We start from the raw sequence: 19,021 nt of genomic DNA on the forward strand, positions 1-19,021 counted from the left end.
GGGGCGGGCGGACAATCCGGGCGCTCTTCCCAAAGCGGGGCCTGGAAGACCGGCCCGCTCCGATCCCCGCAAGGGATGCCGTCCGCGGACCCGGAGACAGGTCCAAGCCCCCCGTCCCTCTTCCCTGCCGCCCGGCCCGCCCCCCACTGCCCCTCCCTGCCTGAACTGGGGCCTCCGGGCGGCCGCCGGCTGGGGAAGGCTTGGGGGGTGTCCCGGGGGCCAGCGACTCATGACCGGTGGCGAGCCCCGTGTCGCCCGCCCCTCGTGTGTGCTCAGTCGGGATCTGGGGACTAGCCGGGCCGGCTGAGTGTGCACAAAACGCGAGCCGGAGAGCGGGGCGTGGGGGGGGGAGCCCAGCTGGCTTCTCGCGGGAGAGGAGGCGCTACGAAGGAGCCCCTTTTTCGCACGGGACCGGGCGGGGGTCGCCCACGCAGAGGCCGGACCTCGGGCCGCCTCCCAGAGCAGGCGCAGCGCTGGAGGGGCTGCGGAGCCCAGGCGAGCCTTCCTGCCATGCGCGGAGCGACCCCCACCCCGCCTCGGGACGGGACGCCGAGCCGGGGCTCCCCGGGCGCGGCCGGTCACGAGCGAGGGGGCTCCTCCCCGGGGCTGCTCTTCCCTCGCCCGCCCTGCCTCCCGGCGCCTGAGGAGCGATGGCGGAGCCACGCCCCTTCTGACCTCACCGGCTCCGGCCCGCCCGGCCCCCAGTCAGGCCCCTCCGAGCGGCCGCCGCTCCTCGGCGGCGAAGTTCCGGCCCAGCCATGGCGGCCGCGCCCTCCGCCGCCGCAGAGCCGCCGGTGAAGCCGCTGCAGGGCGCCATGAAGCTGGCCAAGGCTGCCCTGGAGCTGGACGCCGGAGACCGGCCGCGGGTGAGGGGCACCGAGGGCCCGGCCTTCAGAGAGCGCCACTCTCGGGGGGAGCGGGCTAGGCTGCGCCGGAGCCTCCCCACCACTGCCCCTCCCCTTGTTTCCCGGGCAGCGGCGAGGAGCGTCCCACATCTGTCGGCGACAGTGGCTGGGGGGGGGGGCAGAGGGTCTTTCAGCCCCTCTGCTGCTGGCGCCCCTCCCGCGCCTCCGGTGCCTTCGGTGTTTCGGCCCCGTTGCCTGGAGACCGAAAGCTCCGCACTGAGCGGTGGCAGGCGCTCCGGGAGCCACTCCTGCCCTGCCCAGATTCCTATGTTCCCCTCCCCCCCTCCTTCCTTCCCTGATGAATGGGATTATTGGGATGGATCTGATCTGGAAGCCTCCTGGGCGGAGCAACTCTTGCCTGCAGACCCGGTTCCCTTGGATCTCTCCCCGGAAGGGCCTGGTTTTGGTGTTGGCCTCTTAGGAGCTTGGTCTCTTCACCAGCTGAATTGTTCTCCTTGGCAGGAAGCCTATGTGGAATATCTAAAGAGCATCAGCTACATCACCCAGGTTCTCCTGGAAGAGGCAGCAGCCACGACCGGTAACCCCTGCTTTCCCCACCCCACCCCTCCCTGCCCTGGGACCCTCCGGAAGAGATGGGCTCCTTTGCAGCACCAGTTTTCTTCAGGGAAAATAAGCTTTAGAGTTGGTGCCTTTAGGATAATAAAATTAAGGCATGTAAACCCCCCCTTCTGAGTGGGACAAAATTAAACAATGCCCAAATCGTTTCCTTTGGAACTGCAGTGCTTTGACTTCTCTTCTCAAGACCCCTCAGCTGATCACCCACCCCCTTGATGTCATGGGTGATGAAGCTGCTTCAAGAAAGGAAGTTTTGCTAGTCAGGTCTTGTGAGGAGGACAAGACCAAAGCGCTGATAGGAGCAGCCCCATTGGATTGGTCTTTCTCTTGGCAACTTGAAGATGTTGGGCTTCATGTTATGTTAATTCCCAGAATTCCCCAGCCATCCATTCTGAGGAGCTAATCCTGGCAGTTGAAGTCTGTGTGTCTTAAAAGTCCTTAAGGTTGAGAAACGGTGCCTCTGCTGTTCTTGGGGAAGGAACGATGGGCAAAAATGGCTTTTCCTGGAGCTGGGTGATCCCACAGGGGAGGGGTCCTAGAATGGCTAAATCATGCCAGGTGGAGGGGAAAGGTGGTTGGCACCCAGCTCTCTTGGAGGTCTTTTTGAGGTGGGTTTGCATCCCCTTGTAATTGGACAGACACAATCACACATTCCTTGTCCCGAAGGGGATGAAAATGACCTGGCGCCCGACACCCCCAAGATGCTCAAGGTAGCAGAGCAGTGCCTGGAAAGAGCCAAGAGCAGCGTTTCTAAAATAGGTGAGCACTGTTTCTTTTTATAGCCCAGAATAAAACGAGGAGGTCTTCCTCCTTTCAATGGGACCGGGTCAAAAGTTGAGTCCAGGCGGGAAAGCGACCATTGGCCTTACTGCTTAATAAGGGCTTCATCTCTAAGTGGTGATTTTAAAATAAAGCTTCCGCTAAGTCAGGGGTATCCAAACTTGGAAACTTTAAGATGTGTGAACTTCAACTTCCTGAATTCTGGAATTAAAGTTTCCAAGTCTGGAAACCGCTCCTTTAAGTCGCCATATTATTATTATTATTATTTATTCGATTTCTATACCGCCCTTCTCCCAAAAGACTCAGGGCGGTGTACAGCCAGAATAAAAACCCAAAAACAATACAATATACAATTAAAACAAAATTAAAAACTTATTATACAATTTGGCCGAGAAACATGGACTCCTGGTGGCTCCCCTGATCCCTTCCTGCCATTTTCTTGGCAATGGTGTGGAAATGGTGTTTGATTGCCTTCCTCCAGGGAGTTTTTTCAATTTCCCAGACTAGCCTAATGTCCTTTAGGTCAGGGGTCTCCAACCTTAGTAACTTTAAGGCTTGTGGACTTAAACTCCCAGAGTTCCTCAGCCAGCTTTCCTGGCTGAGGAACTGGGAGTTGAAGTCCACAAACCTTAAAGTTACTAAGGTTGGAGACCCTGCTTTAGGTGTCCTGTTGGTCTCCCATCTAATTGCTAACCAGGTCTGACCCTACCTAGCTTCTCAAGACTGGCCGCAATCGGCTGAGAATGCACCCAGTGTTGATGGTTGTTTTTTAACCGGGCAGATACCTAATGTGTGTGAAGTGTCTCTGAAGCCCATGTGCTGCCTCATAATTGGAATGTGCTCTGCGCTTCCATGCAAAGGTTGGGAGCTGGGTTTTGCCACCGGCCCCGGTGTTTGTCTTCCTGGCTGTCTGGTTCTTCCTTGGACCCTGCTCTCTGGCCCGCGACTTTGGCCTGTTTTGCCCCTCTGTGACTCCTGAGATGTTTGCTTTGACCATAACGGGGCTTTGTCTGTGTTTTTCTTAACTCCCCAATTCCAGGAAAGGCCAAGGCCAAGCTGGTGGGGAAGAAGGTGAGCCCTGCTCCTGTTTCCCGGCACCGCAGAGTCTCCTCTGATGAAGGCAGGAAGCTGTCACCGTTTCTGCCTCCTGAGATGTTCCAAAAGCTCCAGATCACTCAAGTGCACAGCCCCAGGAAGTAAGAGGGAGCTGTGGGGGGCCTTTGGGCGCTGGGTGGCTAGACCCTGAGCTGCTGCCTAGAGCTGGTCCAGGCGGCACGGCCTCAGAGGAGCTTCTTCTCCTGCAGCAGAGAGCTGAGCCCGCTGGAAGAAGCGTCCCTGCAAAACCAGAAGTTGAGAGCTACCTACGAGGCCCGACTGGCCCGGCTCAACCCCAACCAGGCGGTGCAGAAAACCTCTCTGGCAAGTGGGGCCGGTTGGGAAGATGATGGGCCTATGAGGTCCTGTGAGAGCCAGGCAGTGGCCCACACATTTTGGGGGGGAGGGGGAGACTTCAGGAGCCCTCTTTGCCCAAGAGCTGAGCTGAGGTTCTGCTTCCCCTTTTAAAAGAAAGGTTGGTTGCACATTCCTTTCCTTCGTCCTCCATTCAGCCCTGGGAATTCTGCTTTACTGCTACTTTTTGCTCAACAGACACTTTCTCTGCAACGTCAGATGATGGAGAATTTGGTGATCGCAAAAGCCCGGGAAGAGGCTGTATCCTTTCTGGCTCTTCTGTGGCAAAGGAAGTGAGAACTCTCCCAGGCTGAGCTGGCAAATCCACAGGAGACTAGATTGCAGTCCTGGGATTCCCTAGTGGTCTCCCATCCCACATCCCCATCCTGCTTCATTTTAGGGGGATTCCACCCTCTTTGATTTCTCTTTGGCTGTCCCTGCAGCCAGCTGGTCCTTTGTCATTTCTCCCCACCTGAGCTGGACTGGCCCTTGGCCCAACTGCCTTTGCTGGCTGGCCAGAGGACCCAGGTGGGGGCTGTCTGGGGCAGTTCGAAGCCTTGCTGGGGAGGACCTTGACTCTGCCCCCCAAAGCTCCAAAGAAAGATGGAGGAGCATCGGTTGCGGCTGCAGGAAGCTGCCAACAGGCAAGTCAGCTGGGCCTGGGATTCTTTGCCCTCCCTTCTCCGTTCATGGGTGGGGAGGGAGGGAGCCCAGCTGCTCCTCTGAGCCCATGTTCCTCCCCCCCAATTTAGGAGGTTCTCCAGTAATGCGGTGCTGACCCCAGAAGAGCAGGAGCAGCGCACCATCTACGCTGCCATCCTGGAGTACGAGCAGGACCACGTACGTAAGCAGGCTCCAGGTTTGACCACGTCAAGGACGAAGCGTGCTGCTTTGTGTGCAAAAGTCCCCAAGACCCAGACAGGGAGGGGCTGAGAGAGATGAAGCTCAGTGTTCTCTGCTCTCTCTCCACCCCCCAGGATTGGCCGAGATTGTGGAAGGCCCAATTGAAAGAGCATCCCAGCGATCTGTCCTTGGTGCCAAAGCTTCTCTCGCACCTCCTCAGGTAGGGAGGTAGGGAGGTAGGGAGCAGGGCACAATCGCCCAGTGGGGATGAGACTGGGGTGGGGTGGGGTGGGGTGGGGCGGTGGGAGCCATAATTTCCCACTGGGCCCCTTAGTGGACTTTTGAGTTGGCCTGGAGGGACAGAAGGACACTCAGCTGCTGGGCTTTGCCTGAGCCGCCTCTGCCTACCAGAGCAGTCCCTGCAGGGGGAGCAATGGCAGAAGGGGTAGCTCGTTCCTGCTGCCCAGTTTCCCAAGCGAGGGGACCCCAGCCAGGTTCGGTGACAGCCCCTTCCTTGATTCCAGCTTTGCAGATCATCCCATCTGCCAGTTGCTAAAGAAGCTGCAGTGCTCGGCCTACAACCGGATCTATCCTCTCATCAGCCAAAGCAGGACAGACGCCTCGCGTGGTTGGTCCCTCTCCTCCTCGCTGGACGCCGAGGCCTTCCTGCCATCAGCCACCGAGGGACGGAGGCTGCGCTCGTCCCAAAGCTTGCACTCCATGTTTTCTGTCCAGGAACACAACAAGTTGAACCTCCGCCATAGCATCTCTGGCACCCCCTTCATTGAGGACCAGAGCCTATTGCTTCCCCCCCAAGAAGGACGTGTGTCTCCCCCACTGGGTGACCGGGAGAGCTCCTTCGAGGACCTGGAGCAATTTTTGTCAGCCTCTGAAGCCCGGCCAGCAGGGCCCCTGCAAAGCCCTCTGGCTGGGAAGAAGGGCTCCCAACAGGAGGCCCTCAAGGCGGTCGTGAAGGACATTCACAATTCCATCGGTGAGCTCCCTGGGTGGGCAGCCCCAGGGAGACTAGACTGCCTGGGAGTGGGGAGGAATCTGGCTTGCCGGCTGCCGCAGGACCATCCATGGGAGGTGGGGTGTCACATCTCCTTCCTAGAGATTTGCACTGATGGAGGTGGGCTGCTTCCTCCCTGCAGACAGACTGCTGTCCCTGACACTGCTGGCTTTCGAAGGCCTCAACACGGCAGCCGCCAAGGATCAGTGCCTGGCGCGGCTGGAGGAAGCCTTCTTTGGCCCACTCTGGGGGCCCCTCTTGACTGTGTACAGGTGGGAGCATCCCACCCTACCATCTTGATTGGATGGTGCTGTTGAAAAGGGGGGGGAGTTTGGGGGCTGCTGGGCAGGAAGAGGCAGAAAGCTCTTCCCCCTTCTTCTGGCAAGGAGCATCTGATGACTGGTGTATGGGCAAAGGAAAGGGAGGGAGCCTGCCCAGCCAGCAGGGTCTGCTCAGCCCCTCTCTCCTTCCTTCCTTCCTTCCTTCCTTCCTTCCTTCCTTCCTTCCTTCCTTCCTTCCTTCCTTCCTTCCTTCCTTCCTTCCTTCCTTCCTTCCTTCCCTCTAGGACTGTCTACAAGGCCCAGGAAGAGGCTCTGTCCAGGAGCATGGAGCTGCGCAGGAAGGCCTCTCCAATTGAGATGGGCATCCCCTCCAAGCTGCTCCCCAAGGCAGAAGGGCCTCCCCCATATGCCGCAGCCGTGCAGGAGCTCCTCCTCCTCCCTCCCAGCAGCTGCCCGCAGAGGAAGCTGGAGTGCATCGGTGAGGCCAAACTGGGTTGGGCTAAAATCCGGAGGGAGGCCAAGAGTCGCCCACTGGGGTTGGGGGCACTTTAGAAACTCCTCCCCACATTTGGTCCCAGGCAGAGAGGTCCCAGAGCTTTCCCAGTTAACCCTGGAACATTTCCTGGCCTCATCCAGCACAGACACGCTGGGCTTCCTGATTGGGAGGGAGAGACCAGCTGGTTTGGCTTGGGGAGCAAGAGGTTGGAGTTTACCAGGGATTGAAAAGTCCCTGGAAAAAGTGGTCTTGCTTCCCTGTCCTTCGGCCAGAGAAAGGCTGGTGGGAATCGGGAGGATGAACGGAAGTGGCCAGTGCATAGAGCTGTGTGCCCTGTCTTCCTCACCACCTCCCCCCCCCCTTCAGTGAGGACCTTGCGAATCATCTGTGAATGTGCAGAGGAATACTGTGGGAGCCGACTCCAACCAGCGGCCGCCGCTATGTGAGCACCTGACCACGGCGTCCTATTCAGATGGGATGCCTGGCTCCGAAGCCCACTTTGCCACTTCCTGGGCAAGCTCTGGGGAGACCCTGCCCTGAAAGCAGCAGCGCTGCAGGAGCCCCGGGCACCAGCGTCACCCAGCGCTGCCAGCTGCTGAGCTGAGGAGCCAGGCTTGACTCGCTCTGCCCCTCCCTTTGCAGCGGTGCTGATGACCTCTTGCCCATCCTGTCCTTCGTGGTCCTCCAGAGCAACTTGCCTCAACTGGTTTCCGAGTGTGCCGCCCTGGAAGAGTTCATCCATGAAGGGTAGGCGTGCCAAACATTCGTCCACCTTTGCAGGGCCCAGGCAGAAGCCCTAGGCAGGAGGAGGGGGCAGGCCGCTGGCTCTGCCCTCTGCCGGGCTGTCCTATCGCCAGGCATCTGGCTCGGCTCCCCTCTGCCAATTTTGAGGGTCCAGAAGTGGCAGCCGCTGCTCCTAATAACACTCTACATGTATCTGATGATAGGGTGCAATAGAGCTTTCCTGGTGGCGGGGGGGGACACGGGGGACGACAGACAGTTTCTGTGGATCCCTGGTTGAGCAACACCTCCTCCCCCTTTTTCTCCCTTTTTCTCCCAGATACCTGATTGGGGAAGAGGGCTACTGCCTGACCTCCCTGCAGAGCGCCCTCTCCTATGTACAGAGCCTGCAAGGGCCACTGCGGGGGCCTGTGGTGCTCCGGAAGTAGCAGAGCTCCCGATGGTGGGGGCTGCCCCTCCCTGAGCTGCCTCACTGCTCCCTGGGATGCTATTTGGAGGACTGCCAAAGGGAAACTGAGCAGCTGGACCAGGCACCCTTGTACCAAGGCTATTCTTGCGCAATATTTGGGAGAGGGCGGGTGCATGCAAACTTTGGTGTTAACCCAGCATTGACCAGCATATGCCCTACCCTGCAGGTCTTCTGCCACTGTGGCTTCTGTCCTGATATGTTGCAAGACGTTTAGCTGTCCGTCCCACACATCGTAACAGCTGACCTGCCTTTGCTTCTCTGCCTTGAGCCTGAAAAAAGAGGGGTGGGCTGCATCTCCTTTCCCACATTAACACTAAGAGTTGCTGCAGCGCCCCCCTCCCCATTCTCTCAGCTGCAAGCCAGGCTAGCCATTCTGCCCACCTGGCAGCCTCTTCCTCGGGAGGGATGGCCAGAGGCAGAGATGGGAGCCTGCTGACCCTCCAGCCCCTCCCTCTCCCTGCCCTGCATGGCCCCTTCCTGTATGGCAGCTGCTTCACCCTGTGGGCCTGTGGCTTCTGCGCACCTCGGGGCCACTTTTTCCTTGCCTCCGTTGGGGTTTTTATTGAGTAAAGGGAAGGCGGGGGATGGGCCTGGCTGCCCATTCTTCCTTGCCTTAGTTTGGGTCTTTTGAGTTCCTCTGTGATGGAATAGGAGCCACCACAGGGGAAGCCGAGATGGCCGAATATGAACTTTCCTTGTGGATTGTGCGTTGTCTACTGATGTAGAGGAGAGCTTGAGGGAGAAGACGGGAAGCAGGAAGCTGAGAGTGGCTGGCAGGAATTCACACAAGCTTCTGAGCCGCCAGCTGTGGGGGAACCCAATGGCAGCCATACGAGGGGGCAGGTGGGGAAGGAAGACGGAGCCCCCTTCCTGCAGAGTGCAGCTGGGCAGGGCCCCGGGAAGGGCTTGTGGGGATCCTGAGGTCTCCACTGCGCCATAGGAAGCAGGGGCTCCCTTGCCATTTAGCACCGCCTCCTGCACGGGGCTTCGTGGCCCTCCCGCCTGACCTTCCACTGACTTTGGTGCCACCGTTTTTCCTTCCATCCTGCCAGCTTCACTCCTGGAAGCTCTTTGGGAATAAAGCTTCTCTTCTCCCTGCTTGGCTGGCTGTGCTTCTTGGGGGTGGGGATGTGGGCAGCCGGGTGCCCTCTCGGTTGCATGAAGCCAGCCGGGGCTACTTTGGGAGGGGCAGTGGGGGGGTAATCACTTCCTGCAACAGTGGCCCCTACGCAGCCACCTGGGGCTCCACCCTGGCCAAGCCCTCCATGCTGGAGGCTTCCCTGCATCTTCTGGGTTTGGAGGCTCCCGCAGAGACAGAGCTAGATGGGTTTCGGGGAGGGGTTTTTGGCAACCCAAGAAACTCCACCCCACCGAGGGCTTCCCCTTCACCCTGCAGGCTTGGCGGGGGGGAGGATAAAAGCGGTGCCCCCTTTGCAACCAGGCACTAAGCCCCGGGCGGAGAGCGACGCAGAGGGACCCTGGCAGGGAGAGGAGCTCGGCTGCCAATTGGCTGCTCCCCCCAGGAGGCGGCAGCGTGTGAAGGAGCCGACACGCGTGTTCCGAAAGACGGCAGGCCCTCATGTCTGACGGGAGTTTCCTCCTCGGGGCATCATTTCAGGCTACAAGAAGGCTCGCCGGTGAATGACCGCAGGGGACGCTCCCGGGGCGTCCGGTTCATGGGGCCCGTTTACCTGCCTCCCGGGGCCCCTCTCACGGGCGGGGGGGGGTCTGGGAGCTAAGCCCCCCCGGGAGCCGCTCGCGCTTCCAGCCCCGCCCCCAGGAGCCGCTGCGCAAGGACTTGGCACCGCCCCCTGTGACGCAAGCGCCGCGTGGGCGGGACCGGAAGCGTTGGGGGCGCCGGAGCAAGAGCGGCGGAACGTCGAGCGGGCGCCGGCAGGTGAGCGGCGGGGCGCGAGTTCGAATCTCAACCGGCGGACCCGCCGCGGCGGCGGCGCTCCCGGGGAAGCACCGGTGCCCCAGCCCGAGGCCCCGCGCGGGGCCTGCAGGACTCCTGGCCGCTTCGCCCGGCCGGGGTGCTTCGGGGGACCCGTGGCGGCCGCCGCCCTGAATCTCGGGGTCCCGGCGGCGGTCTGGCGCCGGGCAGGGGCTGCCGTCCAACGAGCCGCCGAGTCCCGCCGCCCGGGGGCTGCCTCCGTCTGCGCCTGGCAGCGGCCCCGGCAACCCTCCTTTGTTGCGGCGGCTGCTCCGCCTCTGCCGTGCCCGGCCGCCTCTCCGAGCCCGGGACACCTGCGCAGCCCCCGGCCCTGCCAGGAGCCCTCGGCCGGAGGGAGGAGGAGGAAGAAGAGGGGAGCTGCCTTCCCCGGGCCCAACCGGGCTCGCTTCCCTTCGGCCACGCCTGCCTCTCCCGGGACTGGAGAAAGCGCTCCCCGAAGCCCAGACCGGTAAGCGGGCGGCCGACTCCCAGGGGATGCGTGTGCGGGGGGGGGGGTCTGCGCCGCCCCAGGCAGAAGGTTGCAGCGGCTGCCTCTTTCCAGCTTCAGGATGGAGCCCGGGCCGGCGCTGCAGGAGGAGTACCGCCGGTGCCTGGAGAGGGACTTCCGCAGGGGCCACGTTGGGGCCTGCAGTGACGCCTCCCTGAAAGAGCTGCTGTGGCATCACCTGCTGGAGGACCCGGAGCTCCACTGCAGCCTGGACGGGGAGGACACCTTGGCCACGCTGGCCGCTGCCCTGCGGGGACACTTGGACACCAAAGGGGCCCTCCGGGACCTCGGCAGGGCCTTCGAAGTGCTGGAGCTGGCAGCCGTCAATCTCTACTTCTTCCCTTGGCGCAAAGAATTTGCCACCATTAAGGTGAATTTTGTTTTGGGCTGGGGCGGGTGGGGGACGACAAAGGGGAACGTTTGGAGGTCTTGGGAGGTGACGGGCAGCTTTCTTTGCAGACCTTCTCTGGGGTCTACGTCCACGTCCTTCAGGGGGTCCTGCCAGAGGCCGACCTTGCCCGGAGTTTCCGCCGGCTGGGCTACGTACAGCAAGACCGTCTCCACCTGGTGAATTCTCGACTGCCGCCGGGTGCCAACCTGCTCTGTGCAGCCTGCTGCTTCTTTGCAGCCAGGGTGGAGTGCCAGATCCTGGCAAAAATTGTGGAAGAATTGGAGCCGCAGGTCGTGCCGCCCGATGAGCTGCTGAAGGCTCGGAAGGAGGCCAAGGGCAGCCTGGAGCGGTGCGTGGCCAAGCTGCAGAGCCTGACACGGTGGCCACGGAGCCGCGAGGTTCGCTCGGACTTAGATGGCGGGCTCGATCTTTACCAGGAGAGCGCTGAAGGGCACAGTTTCTACAGGGAGCCTGTGGGGAGTCGGCTCTGGGGACAGGATGCCTCCTCCCTCAGCGAGTGCGGCAGCCCCAGGCTCCTGAGGCGGAGCCCCCAGCCACTGGCGGAGTGCCGGAGTGAGCCCCCCTGGAGCCGGGAGTCTTCCTGTGGCAACGGACTCCTGGGCTCAGAGGAACCTGACCTGGCAACCTCCTTCTCCTTCATCTCCTTGAGGCGAGAGCTCAGTAGGACTTCTGAGCTGGACTTTCCTGCTCAGTTGGGGAGTTCGTTCCTATTCTCTGGCCTGGGGGGCTATGAGAGTTCTGACCCACCTTCGCAGGCGACGAGCAGCCCGGCCTCTCCTCCGTCCAGGCAGCCCAGGAGCCTCCACCTCAGTCCAGCCAGCCTGCACAGCAGCACTCAGGGACTGAGCCCCGAGCCGGCCCATTACCAGATGCATACTTGCCTGCTCCCGGGGGCCCTGCCCTGCTCCTGCTGCAATACTTGCCGGCTGCTGCATATCAGCAGCTGCGACGGGGTTCAACTCTGCCGGAACCGCCACCACCTCGTGGAAGAGCTGCAGAGCGAGAAGCAGCAGCGCCTGTGGCTGCAACGAACAGAGGTGGACAGGCTGCTGCAGGAGGGAGGAGGGCCTTGGCAATAGGATGGGGACGCCCGGCTGGGCTTTGGGGCACAGAGCCCCACACCCTGTGAGGTCATTGAGGATCATGCCCACCAAGCCTGCTTCCCCCCTCTGGCCTGGGGCAGGACAGGGTCAAATGCAGCAAAGCTCCCCCCCCCCTTCTTCTAACAGGATGGAGCTGGGTAGATCTTGTTGATGGAGGATTGAAGGGAAGGAGATGGGATGGCTTTGCCCGGGTTTGATTAAGGGTCTAATGCCATGAAATCTGGAGGTGGCAGGTGAGGAACAGACCTCATGCCAGGAACCCTGGCATTCATTTCTGGATGTACGTGTCGTCTCATCTGGGAAGCCCTTTCTGACATTCCAAAATTTGGCCAGTCTCCTTTCCCATTCTGAAATTCGTGTGGCCCAAGGCTGCTCTGGATATGGCAGAGGCCATAGAAAAGCCTCCTGCTCAAGCAGCAAGCTAGGGAGGAACTGCAGGCAACATTTTGAATGGACCCTGTGGTAGCAGTCACTTTGCTGATGTCTGATGAAAGATGCTGTTATAATAAACTTAATTGAAAGCTACCTGATTTTCTAGATATCTGGACACCCTGACAATCACGTGGCTCAGCTGGGCATGGGTGGGGGGAAGGGGAGGGGATGTTTGCTCCCGGTTCTCCAAATCACCCGCCACCATCGCTATCGGATCAACTGAACCGGGAGCATTTCACCCCTGGCTAGTCCTCTGCTCAGCTGGCCAAGAGCCACTGGCCTCTAGAAGAGGCTCCCTTGGGCCTGCCTAAGCACCACAACAGGAATGGCTGTCCTGGAAAGCAGCCAAGTCTGTGCCTTTGGGCCCCAAAGCCAAGGGAAGAGCAGCCGGTTCTCTAGCAATGACTGCGAGGTCACCTCTTGTTTCCAGAACAAGCTCAGGTGCCACTTTTGATGGCCATAACAAGCAATGCCCTCGGGGAGATGGGCTCGGGGAGGGCAGAACTCCTTGCTGCTGCCTCTGGGCATGAGGGGTGGGTGGCTTCCGCTTGCATGTTGCAGAGCTGCCAGAGTTTCATCCTTGGAAGCAGAACAGCCTTGAGGCAGTGGGTGGTGTTTGTATGGGTGTGTTCGTGCAGAAGTAGTGTTGCTGGAACCGGGAATCTCTTCCACCCACAAATCTATTTACAGCCTAGGAGCAGACAGGAAGCAGGCAGCTGGAGCAGCAGCCTACGCAGTGGGTGTGCAGTGTGGTGAGGGCAAAGCGGCGTCTGGAGACAGGTGCTGAGGCTTGGCACAGCCCCCCGCATCTCCCACAGGTGCCACTCTTATCCCCCTACTGAAAAGGCACCCAGCAATCCTCAGGCCGGAAGAAAAATCTTTATTGAAACTGGCCCCCTTCTTCCAACGAGGTCAGCTGCCCAGCTCATGCCGCAGAGCAGAGCCGGGCCGAGAAGCAGCTCCCTGGGAAGCCTCGGGGGCTCCAAGCCTCGGGGGCGTCTGCCAGGTCGCCTGGTGCTTCCCACCTGTCCTTTCAGTTGTGGCTGTCTTGGAAACGTTGCAGGCCTTGAGGTTTGCTCCCTTCTCGGCTGCTCCAGCAGGAATGCTTCGCTTGTTCTTCCAGCACCGGGAGAAGCTGCTTGTTTTCAACAAAACTGAGGAGCAGAATCCGGCTGCCTGCCTGGAGTACCTTTCAAAAGTGGGTGAGGCTGAGGCTTAGCCATGGGGTGGAGGGACCGAGGAGGAGGTGGGTGGTGCTTTGCTGCTGCTGAAGGCTCCATGCGGAGCAAGAGGGTCCTGGACAGGCAGCCGTTTCCCTCCAGCTAGGATCTGCATCGCTGGGCCGTCTCCAGCCCCCGAGCCTCAGGAGAAGTGCTTGGCAGAAAGCTGGCAGGGGTGAAAGAAGGCAGTGACAGGAAAAGGGAGAGCCGATTGTGTGTGTGGGGGGGGCACACATACACCCCCACACCTTTCTTCAGAAAGACATTCCCGGTTCTTGTGGTCTTGGTCTTGTGAAGGGAGAAGAAGCAAAATCTATGTGCAGATTTAACCCATAGAATAGCTGACTAAAGTGTACTTTTTAATCTAGGTTTTTTTTTTAAATGGAACAACCTGCTTGATTTGACCTACTTTTGATGTTTGTGTTGGCACAAATATCCCTGAAAATACCATGAGTGCGAAAACCCGCTACCCACCCATTCTTTCATGAGCCTGCCCTACCTTTTAGGTGTCCTCCAAAGCTGCCATCTCAGGGCCGGCTACGTTTGCCCAGGCACTCCCCTCCCGTGCTCGGGGCGGCCCTCTTGTTACGATGATGGGGGAAAGTTGGCATCAGCTCCGGTTCACAGGCTGGAAGGAAGGAGGGAAAAGAGGGATCAGCCCCTGGAGAAGGAGATGACCCCTCCCTGCAGGAAAGGGGCCCCAGGGGCCACTTACGCCATGGCTTTTCCTTGAAGTAAGAGCTCTCCAAGCAGTCTCCGGCCGTTGCTCTGTGAAGGAGATGTGGCAGTGAAAGACCTGTCCCTTTTCCCCACTCCCTTTACCAAGCCTGACCTGCAGCCGGAGGGCCTAAGCTGATCAGCCCCATTCTGAGAAACCAACAATGACTTCCCTGTGGGGCAGCTACACCTGGGGTTGGTCAAGGAAGGCAGTTTCTCAGCATGACTGGATGGCCGGGAGTCTGTGCTGGGAGGGAAGGGACAGAGCTGCTCCCCCCACCCTCCCCAAAGGGATTCGGGGCAGGTGAGGCCACTTACCTTTTATTTGGATCGTACATGAAGAGCAAGTTCAGGAGACGAAGGCCGGCCTCGGACAGCCAGGCAAACTTGTGCTTCAGGTTGTTGTACGGCTGCTTGCGGAGGGTGTATTGGCTCACTAGGGGAAGCTTGGAGAAACCCTGGAAGGGGGAGGAGGGGGAGGCACCCAGAAGCAAATAGTTGGCTGCCACCTGCAGCTTAACCCCCAGAATTCCCCAGCCAGCATTCTAAGGCGGCAAAGCCAAACTAACTGAAGTGGCAAAGGCGGAACCCAAAGGGATGAAGAGCAGTGGATGGGAAGGACTCACGGGCCAGATGGTCTCGTTTGGGGTGCCCAGCAGCTGCACAATCAGGTCAACCTGTTGTATCTCGGAGCTCCCAGGGAGCAGAGGCTTATGGGCCAGCAATTCCGCCAAGATGCAGCCCACCGCCCTGCAGGGCAGACGCAGAGTTGGTGGGGAGACCTCCACTGAGCAACCCAACCCCGGCACACTCTGCTTTGCTCCTTCAGACTGCAGGCCTTCAGAAGAGACTTTGCCCACCTCCCCGCCCGCAGCTGGAGGCCCCCCAGTGGTTGGAGAGGTTGGAGGCCTTTTTTCCTCACCACATATCGATGGCCGTGGTCTGTGTGGTTGTGCCCAAGAGGAGCTCGGGGGCCCGGTACCTGCAAGGGAAAGGAAAGCGTGATGGCACTCAGAGTCGTCCAACGCCCAGCCCCCTTGTATCGAAGGGATTCAGCAGTGCTCTATGGAGGGGAAGGGGTGGTCAGCCAACTTACCACAGTGTCACCACTTTTGGAGTCATCGGATTCAGGGGGACCCTGTAGGCACGAGCCAGCCCAAAGTCCGCTGCAAGAGAAGACAACCCAGAGGGGTCAGGGGGCTTGCTGTTCTATATCTGCAGCCCCTGAGTTGAGCAGGTGGCACCTGAGATGCTATCGCCAAAGATTCACCTGTCTTCACGCAACCTTTGTCAGTCATGAGCAAGTTGGACACCTTGAGGTCCCTGTGAGTTGACAAAACACAGGTATGTAGAAGGCTGGGGGTGGGTGGGCGTGCCTGAGTTTAGGCCATCAGTGCCAGTGCCCACTCCCCGCTAGTCCCATCCCTGCCCTTCTCACCTGTGGATGATGAAGTTGTTGTGCAGATACTGAAGACCGTGGAGAACCTGGAGAACGATGCACTTCACCTGCAGGGAGGCGGGCAAACAAAGGAGTGTCACTAGAGGACCCCAGGACTCACCTGTCCTGTGCTGGATGCCATTCTGGACTCCAGAAGGAGATGATAAAATGATCAGAAGGAGATGTTAAAATGATGATTCCTTTGTTTAAAACTGCACACGCATCGCATACATTGTGCCAGTCACCCTGTCCAGCACAAAGGAAACCATGTTTTGGAATGTATGAACAAATTAGGCCTATTTGGACAAAGCGGGTCACATGTCAATTTGCCAAGCTGTGCCTTGACACCCACTTCCTCCCTCTCCAGAGGCTGCCCTGCATTGTAGTCTTTGGGGCATCAAGTGAATTTTTAAAATGTGCTTTTCAGATCCTTGCCCCACTGTTGTTTTTAGGTGGAATTATTCTATAATTGCTTTTGTATTTCATCTCCATTTTGAAAACTCAGGTTCTTGCCAGTGTACCAGGCAACACCCTTTTATTAATACCTTGGTTACACTGGAGCCTACACCTCCCTGCCATTTGGCCCTAGTTCATCTAAAAGTTGGGACGGCTATTTGGGATTAAAGCTATTCCCCCAGACCCTCTGGCCTTCCCTCCAACATGGCACGGCGACCACCACAAGCAAACGACAACCGCTGTACCTGCCCTGCGGACACACCTGGGCTTCAGAGAAGGGAGCCTGCATGTTCTCAAGGAGGCTGGCCAGGTCCTGCTCACAGTAGCCCATCACCAAGAAAATGCTGCAGATGGAATTGGAGGCAGGCATGTTTCCAGCTGCAGCCAGGAACAGAATCCTGCCCCAAAGAGACCTAAGGAGAGGCTGAACACCTCCTTTCCTTGGGTGTCCAATCACACTTGGCTAATTAAAAAAAAATTCTGCCCCACCCTTTGCTCCCACCTCCTGCACTTTCTGCAAATGTTTGTCCTTTTCCCCCATCAGGTGGACCCTCAGGAAGGAGGCTCTTTGTCCACCTGCCTAGGGAATTACCTCTCCAGGTGATTGCCCACCACCACCTCCTTCAGCTCCACGACGTTAGGGTGCTGGAGCTTCAGCAGCAGGGTGATTTCTCTCAGGCTGCTGATGGGGATTCCTGTGGGTGTTGTAGAACGAGGAGACACAAGCCAGGAGAGGACCCAGCTAAGAGGGGTGCTGCAGCAGCTATTTCCCCCTGCCGGGCCTGCGAGGAGCCCACTCTGCTCACCGTCTTTCTCTTTGTCCATCCGCACTTTCTTCAGAGCAACAATCTCACCTGTCTGCATATCTCGGGCACGATCTGAAACAGCAGGGCAATCAACGTTCCCGGGAAGCCACAATCCCCTCTCCCCTCCTGGTCCCACCAAGCACATTTCACAAAGGAACGACTGTGACAGCCAGCCAGCCCCCTCCCGCAGAAGCTGCCTATTATTTAGGTGGCTCTGCCAGCCTCATCCCTCGGTCGTGTTTCCACTTGGAGCTGTCCTCCTTCACAGAGATTTGGGCGCCAGCCAAGGAACATCCCAAGCCAGGAAGAGCTCTTGCCCTGGAGAAACGGGCGGCGCAGGGGAGCCTCAGAAGCCTGTCCAGGCTTCACCGGGTCATCCAGGGCAGGTTCTCCTGTCCCAAACACTGCCCAGCCAGGCGGGCAGATTCCCCAGGCGGGACTCACACACGATGCCATAGGTCCCTTCTCCGATCCGGTTGAGCTTCTCAAACTCCTTGACGCTCCGGCATCTTCCCAGCTGAAAGGAGAGCTGGTGAGAAGCCCGTCTCTGCCGCTTGGGTTGGAGGGTGGGGGGGAAGCAGCTCCGGCCCAGATGCAGCCCCGGCGCCCGGCAGATGAGCGCGGACTATACCCCCCAGCCCGCCCGGGCGCTGGGAAGGAGGGCTGAGCGGGGGAGCGCGAAGGGCGCCCTGGCAGTCGGAGTCCGCTCACCCGGTGTGCAGCCGGCACGGCGAAGAAGCCGCCGTGCAGCCGCTTCAGGCGGAGAGGCTCGGGCTCTTGCTCCGCCATGCTCTTCTCTCGGCCGCCTCCCTCTTCCGCACAGGCCAGCTGGAAGGGGCGGGCCGAGAAAGGCTGCTGGGTCGCCCCTGCCCGGCCCCGCCTGCGAGCCAGGAGGGACCGTTGCTTCGTTCCCTCCCGCTGACGCTGCCCCCTCTTCTCCAAACGGGCGAGTGGCACCTGGGCAGCCCTTTCCCTGTGCAATTGGACGGAGATGGCTTCTCTCTTCCAGAGACCGGCATCAGCCTCCCCCCCTCACCCCACACACAAGGCAGTCGGTCTATTCCTTCTTTCCTCAAAAGCAGGGACCAGCCTTTGAACCCCCCACCCGGCCCCAGCTGCCTGACCGAGCAGCTCTGAGATAGGAAGGCACATGCCAAGAAGCCCCTTACTCACTTTATGAAGTGAAGAAATTGTAAAAGTAGGATTGCACCTGAAATTATATTCCCAATATTAATTTATCTGTGCATGTACAGATCTTTCTTCACTTACCACATTTAACAAACACATTTATTTGGAAGAGAAGTCACAGTTCCCTCATTTACCTCTGGCTAAGCTTTGCCATTCTTCTTCCTCTTCCCCCGCCTCCAAATATGGCCATAAAGGTGGATTTCCATTTATTGGGGGGGGGCTTCAGAACCAGGCTGTCAGTCTCCTGACTGACTCCCTCATGCCAAGTACAGTGGGCATCACTGACCGGCCTTTGCTCTTCCAATAAGCAGCCACTCTGCTGGGTCTGCAGTCCACAGTGATCTTGGACTCCCAAATATTCCTGGTCTCAGGGAGGTGATCAGTAAAGCCGAGCACTTCATTCAGTGAGGATGATCTGAGGGAAAACCCTTCTTGGCAATTTTAGGGAGGGAAGAAATATAAAAATGCTTCCTGCTCCTGATGGTCAGAAGAAGGCATGCACGCATCAAGGGGGGCTTCATTTTCTAAGGGACACCTCACGTTCTGTTGGGAGAATTTCCTGGGTTCCAAGGAAAGAAAACGCAAAAAGCAGCTGCTTGGAAAGAAGTTTCTCTATTTTATTTGGGCCTGAAATTGTACAAAGTTTGTTTCTAGGACAGCTGACAACAGACTGGCACATCAGCAAGGTTTATATACATTTTTTAGCCTTTAGTGTGAGTGAAATGTGTTTTTATGACCACAAGAAAGCAGGAAATAAGTTTTTACAGTTAGAGGAAATATTCTGTTTGTTATCTTCTTTATCAGCAGACTTTAATAACTGCATAAAATTCACCATTGGAGGGAGGCCTCTCATTTCAGCCAAATGCAAAAGGCACCAGCAGTTTTTAAATTTCACATTCCTCCACTCCCTTTGCGGGTGCAAAGCAACCAAGAATGTCAGTGCTGAAAGCTCATCAAGTGGCCTTCAGGCCCTCTTGGATTCCCACATAGGCGACCATTGTCGCCCTGCACCCGATGGGTTAGCCATGCATTCAGACGAGATCCCAAATGCGTTTCTGGGAAGTATCTGCAACAAAACTCCCCAGACAGGCATCCGGGGTCTCGTCTGAATGCATGGCCAACCGGTGTGGGCGCAGGGTCAAGGCTACCTGCACAAGCAGGGTCGCATCAGGGTGCAGAAAGCAGGTGTGGCAGCTGGTCTGAGACCAGGCTGGAGGCTCCAGGGGATCGGACTTCCAAACCCATCATCCCCAGTC

The 19,021-nt window shown here is 58.6% G+C and overlaps 3 protein-coding genes across 9 annotated transcripts; 2 read left to right on the top strand and 1 right to left on the bottom strand.

The window, feature by feature from the left end:
* The first annotated feature begins 225 nt into the window (after positions 1–225).
* VPS9D1 (VPS9 domain containing 1) lies at positions 226–8,650 on the top strand. 7 transcript variants are annotated; one of them, XM_058154892.1, is made up of 15 exons: positions 226–866; positions 1,368–1,443; positions 2,148–2,240; positions 3,301–3,457; positions 3,566–3,680; positions 3,909–3,971; positions 4,302–4,354; positions 4,463–4,550; positions 4,688–4,773; positions 5,078–5,547; positions 5,708–5,837; positions 6,131–6,324; positions 6,709–6,784; positions 6,985–7,089; positions 7,403–8,650. In XM_058154892.1, exons 1-15 carry the CDS (start codon positions 759–761, stop codon positions 7,509–7,511), a joined length of 1,923 nt encoding a protein of 640 aa, XP_058010875.1. In that variant the 5' UTR covers positions 226–758; the 3' UTR covers positions 7,512–8,650. The 7 variants fall into 7 exon arrangements, 6 of the variants coding, with proteins under 6 accessions (XP_058010875.1, XP_058010876.1, XP_058010873.1 ...); XM_058154893.1 differs by having other exon boundaries at positions 3,569–3,680; XM_058154894.1 differs by having other exon boundaries at positions 803–866; positions 2,120–2,240.
* A 102-nt stretch (positions 8,651–8,752) lies between these two features.
* SPATA2L (spermatogenesis associated 2 like) lies at positions 8,753–12,033 on the top strand. Its single transcript, XM_058154897.1, has 3 exons — positions 8,753–9,954; positions 10,048–10,363; positions 10,453–12,033. Exons 1-3 carry the CDS (start codon positions 9,194–9,196, stop codon positions 11,482–11,484), a joined length of 2,109 nt encoding a protein of 702 aa, XP_058010880.1. The 5' UTR covers positions 8,753–9,193; the 3' UTR covers positions 11,485–12,033.
* A 769-nt stretch (positions 12,034–12,802) lies between these two features.
* Positions 12,803–17,409, bottom strand: CDK10 (cyclin dependent kinase 10). Its single transcript, XM_058155141.1, has 14 exons — positions 17,289–17,409; positions 17,022–17,094; positions 16,578–16,649; positions 16,364–16,466; positions 16,034–16,115; positions 15,316–15,383; positions 15,148–15,200; positions 14,974–15,043; positions 14,800–14,859; positions 14,504–14,627; positions 14,196–14,335; positions 13,876–13,928; positions 13,660–13,788; positions 12,803–13,326 (listed from the first exon to the last, which is right to left on the bottom strand). Exons 1-13 carry the CDS (start codon positions 17,364–17,366, stop codon positions 13,688–13,690), a joined length of 1,077 nt encoding a protein of 358 aa, XP_058011124.1. The 5' UTR covers positions 17,367–17,409; the 3' UTR covers positions 12,803–13,326; positions 13,660–13,687.
* Positions 17,410–19,021: the final 1,612 nt, after the last annotated feature.

The sequence above is a fragment of the Ahaetulla prasina genome, chromosome 12, assembly GCF_028640845.1.
Source record: "Ahaetulla prasina isolate Xishuangbanna chromosome 12, ASM2864084v1, whole genome shotgun sequence".
Classification (NCBI taxonomy): domain Eukaryota; kingdom Metazoa; phylum Chordata; class Lepidosauria; order Squamata; family Colubridae; genus Ahaetulla; species Ahaetulla prasina.

Bases quoted from the DNA above. Each gene is read 5' to 3' on its own strand.
- VPS9D1 (XM_058154890.1), top strand. From the start codon at position 759: ATGGCGGCCGCGCCCTCCGCCGCCGCAGAGCCGCCGGTGAAGCCGCTG. The intron at 4,551-4,687 runs GTACGTAAGCAG...TCCACCCCCCAG, and splicing joins TGGAGTACGAGCAGGACCAC to GATTGGCCGAGATTGTGGAA. The intron at 5,548-5,707 runs GTGAGCTCCCTG...TCCTCCCTGCAG, and splicing joins GGACATTCACAATTCCATCG to ACAGACTGCTGTCCCTGACA.
- SPATA2L (XM_058154897.1), top strand. From the start codon at position 9,194: ATGACCGCAGGGGACGCTCCCGGGGCGTCCGGTTCATGGGGCCCGTTT. The intron at 9,955-10,047 runs GTAAGCGGGCGG...GCCTCTTTCCAG, and splicing joins GCTCCCCGAAGCCCAGACCG to CTTCAGGATGGAGCCCGGGC. The intron at 10,364-10,452 runs GTGAATTTTGTT...CTTTCTTTGCAG, and splicing joins AAGAATTTGCCACCATTAAG to ACCTTCTCTGGGGTCTACGT.
- CDK10 (XM_058155141.1), bottom strand. From the start codon at position 17,366: ATGGCGGAGCAAGAGCCCGAGCCTCTCCGCCTGAAGCGGCTGCACGGC. The intron at 15,384-16,033 runs GTGTGTCCGCAG...GCCTCCCTGCAG, and splicing joins CTCCCTTCTCTGAAGCCCAG to GTGAAGTGCATCGTTCTCCA. The intron at 13,929-14,195 runs GTAAGTGGCCTC...TCTCCTTCACAG, and splicing joins ATGTACGATCCAAATAAAAG to AGCAACGGCCGGAGACTGCT.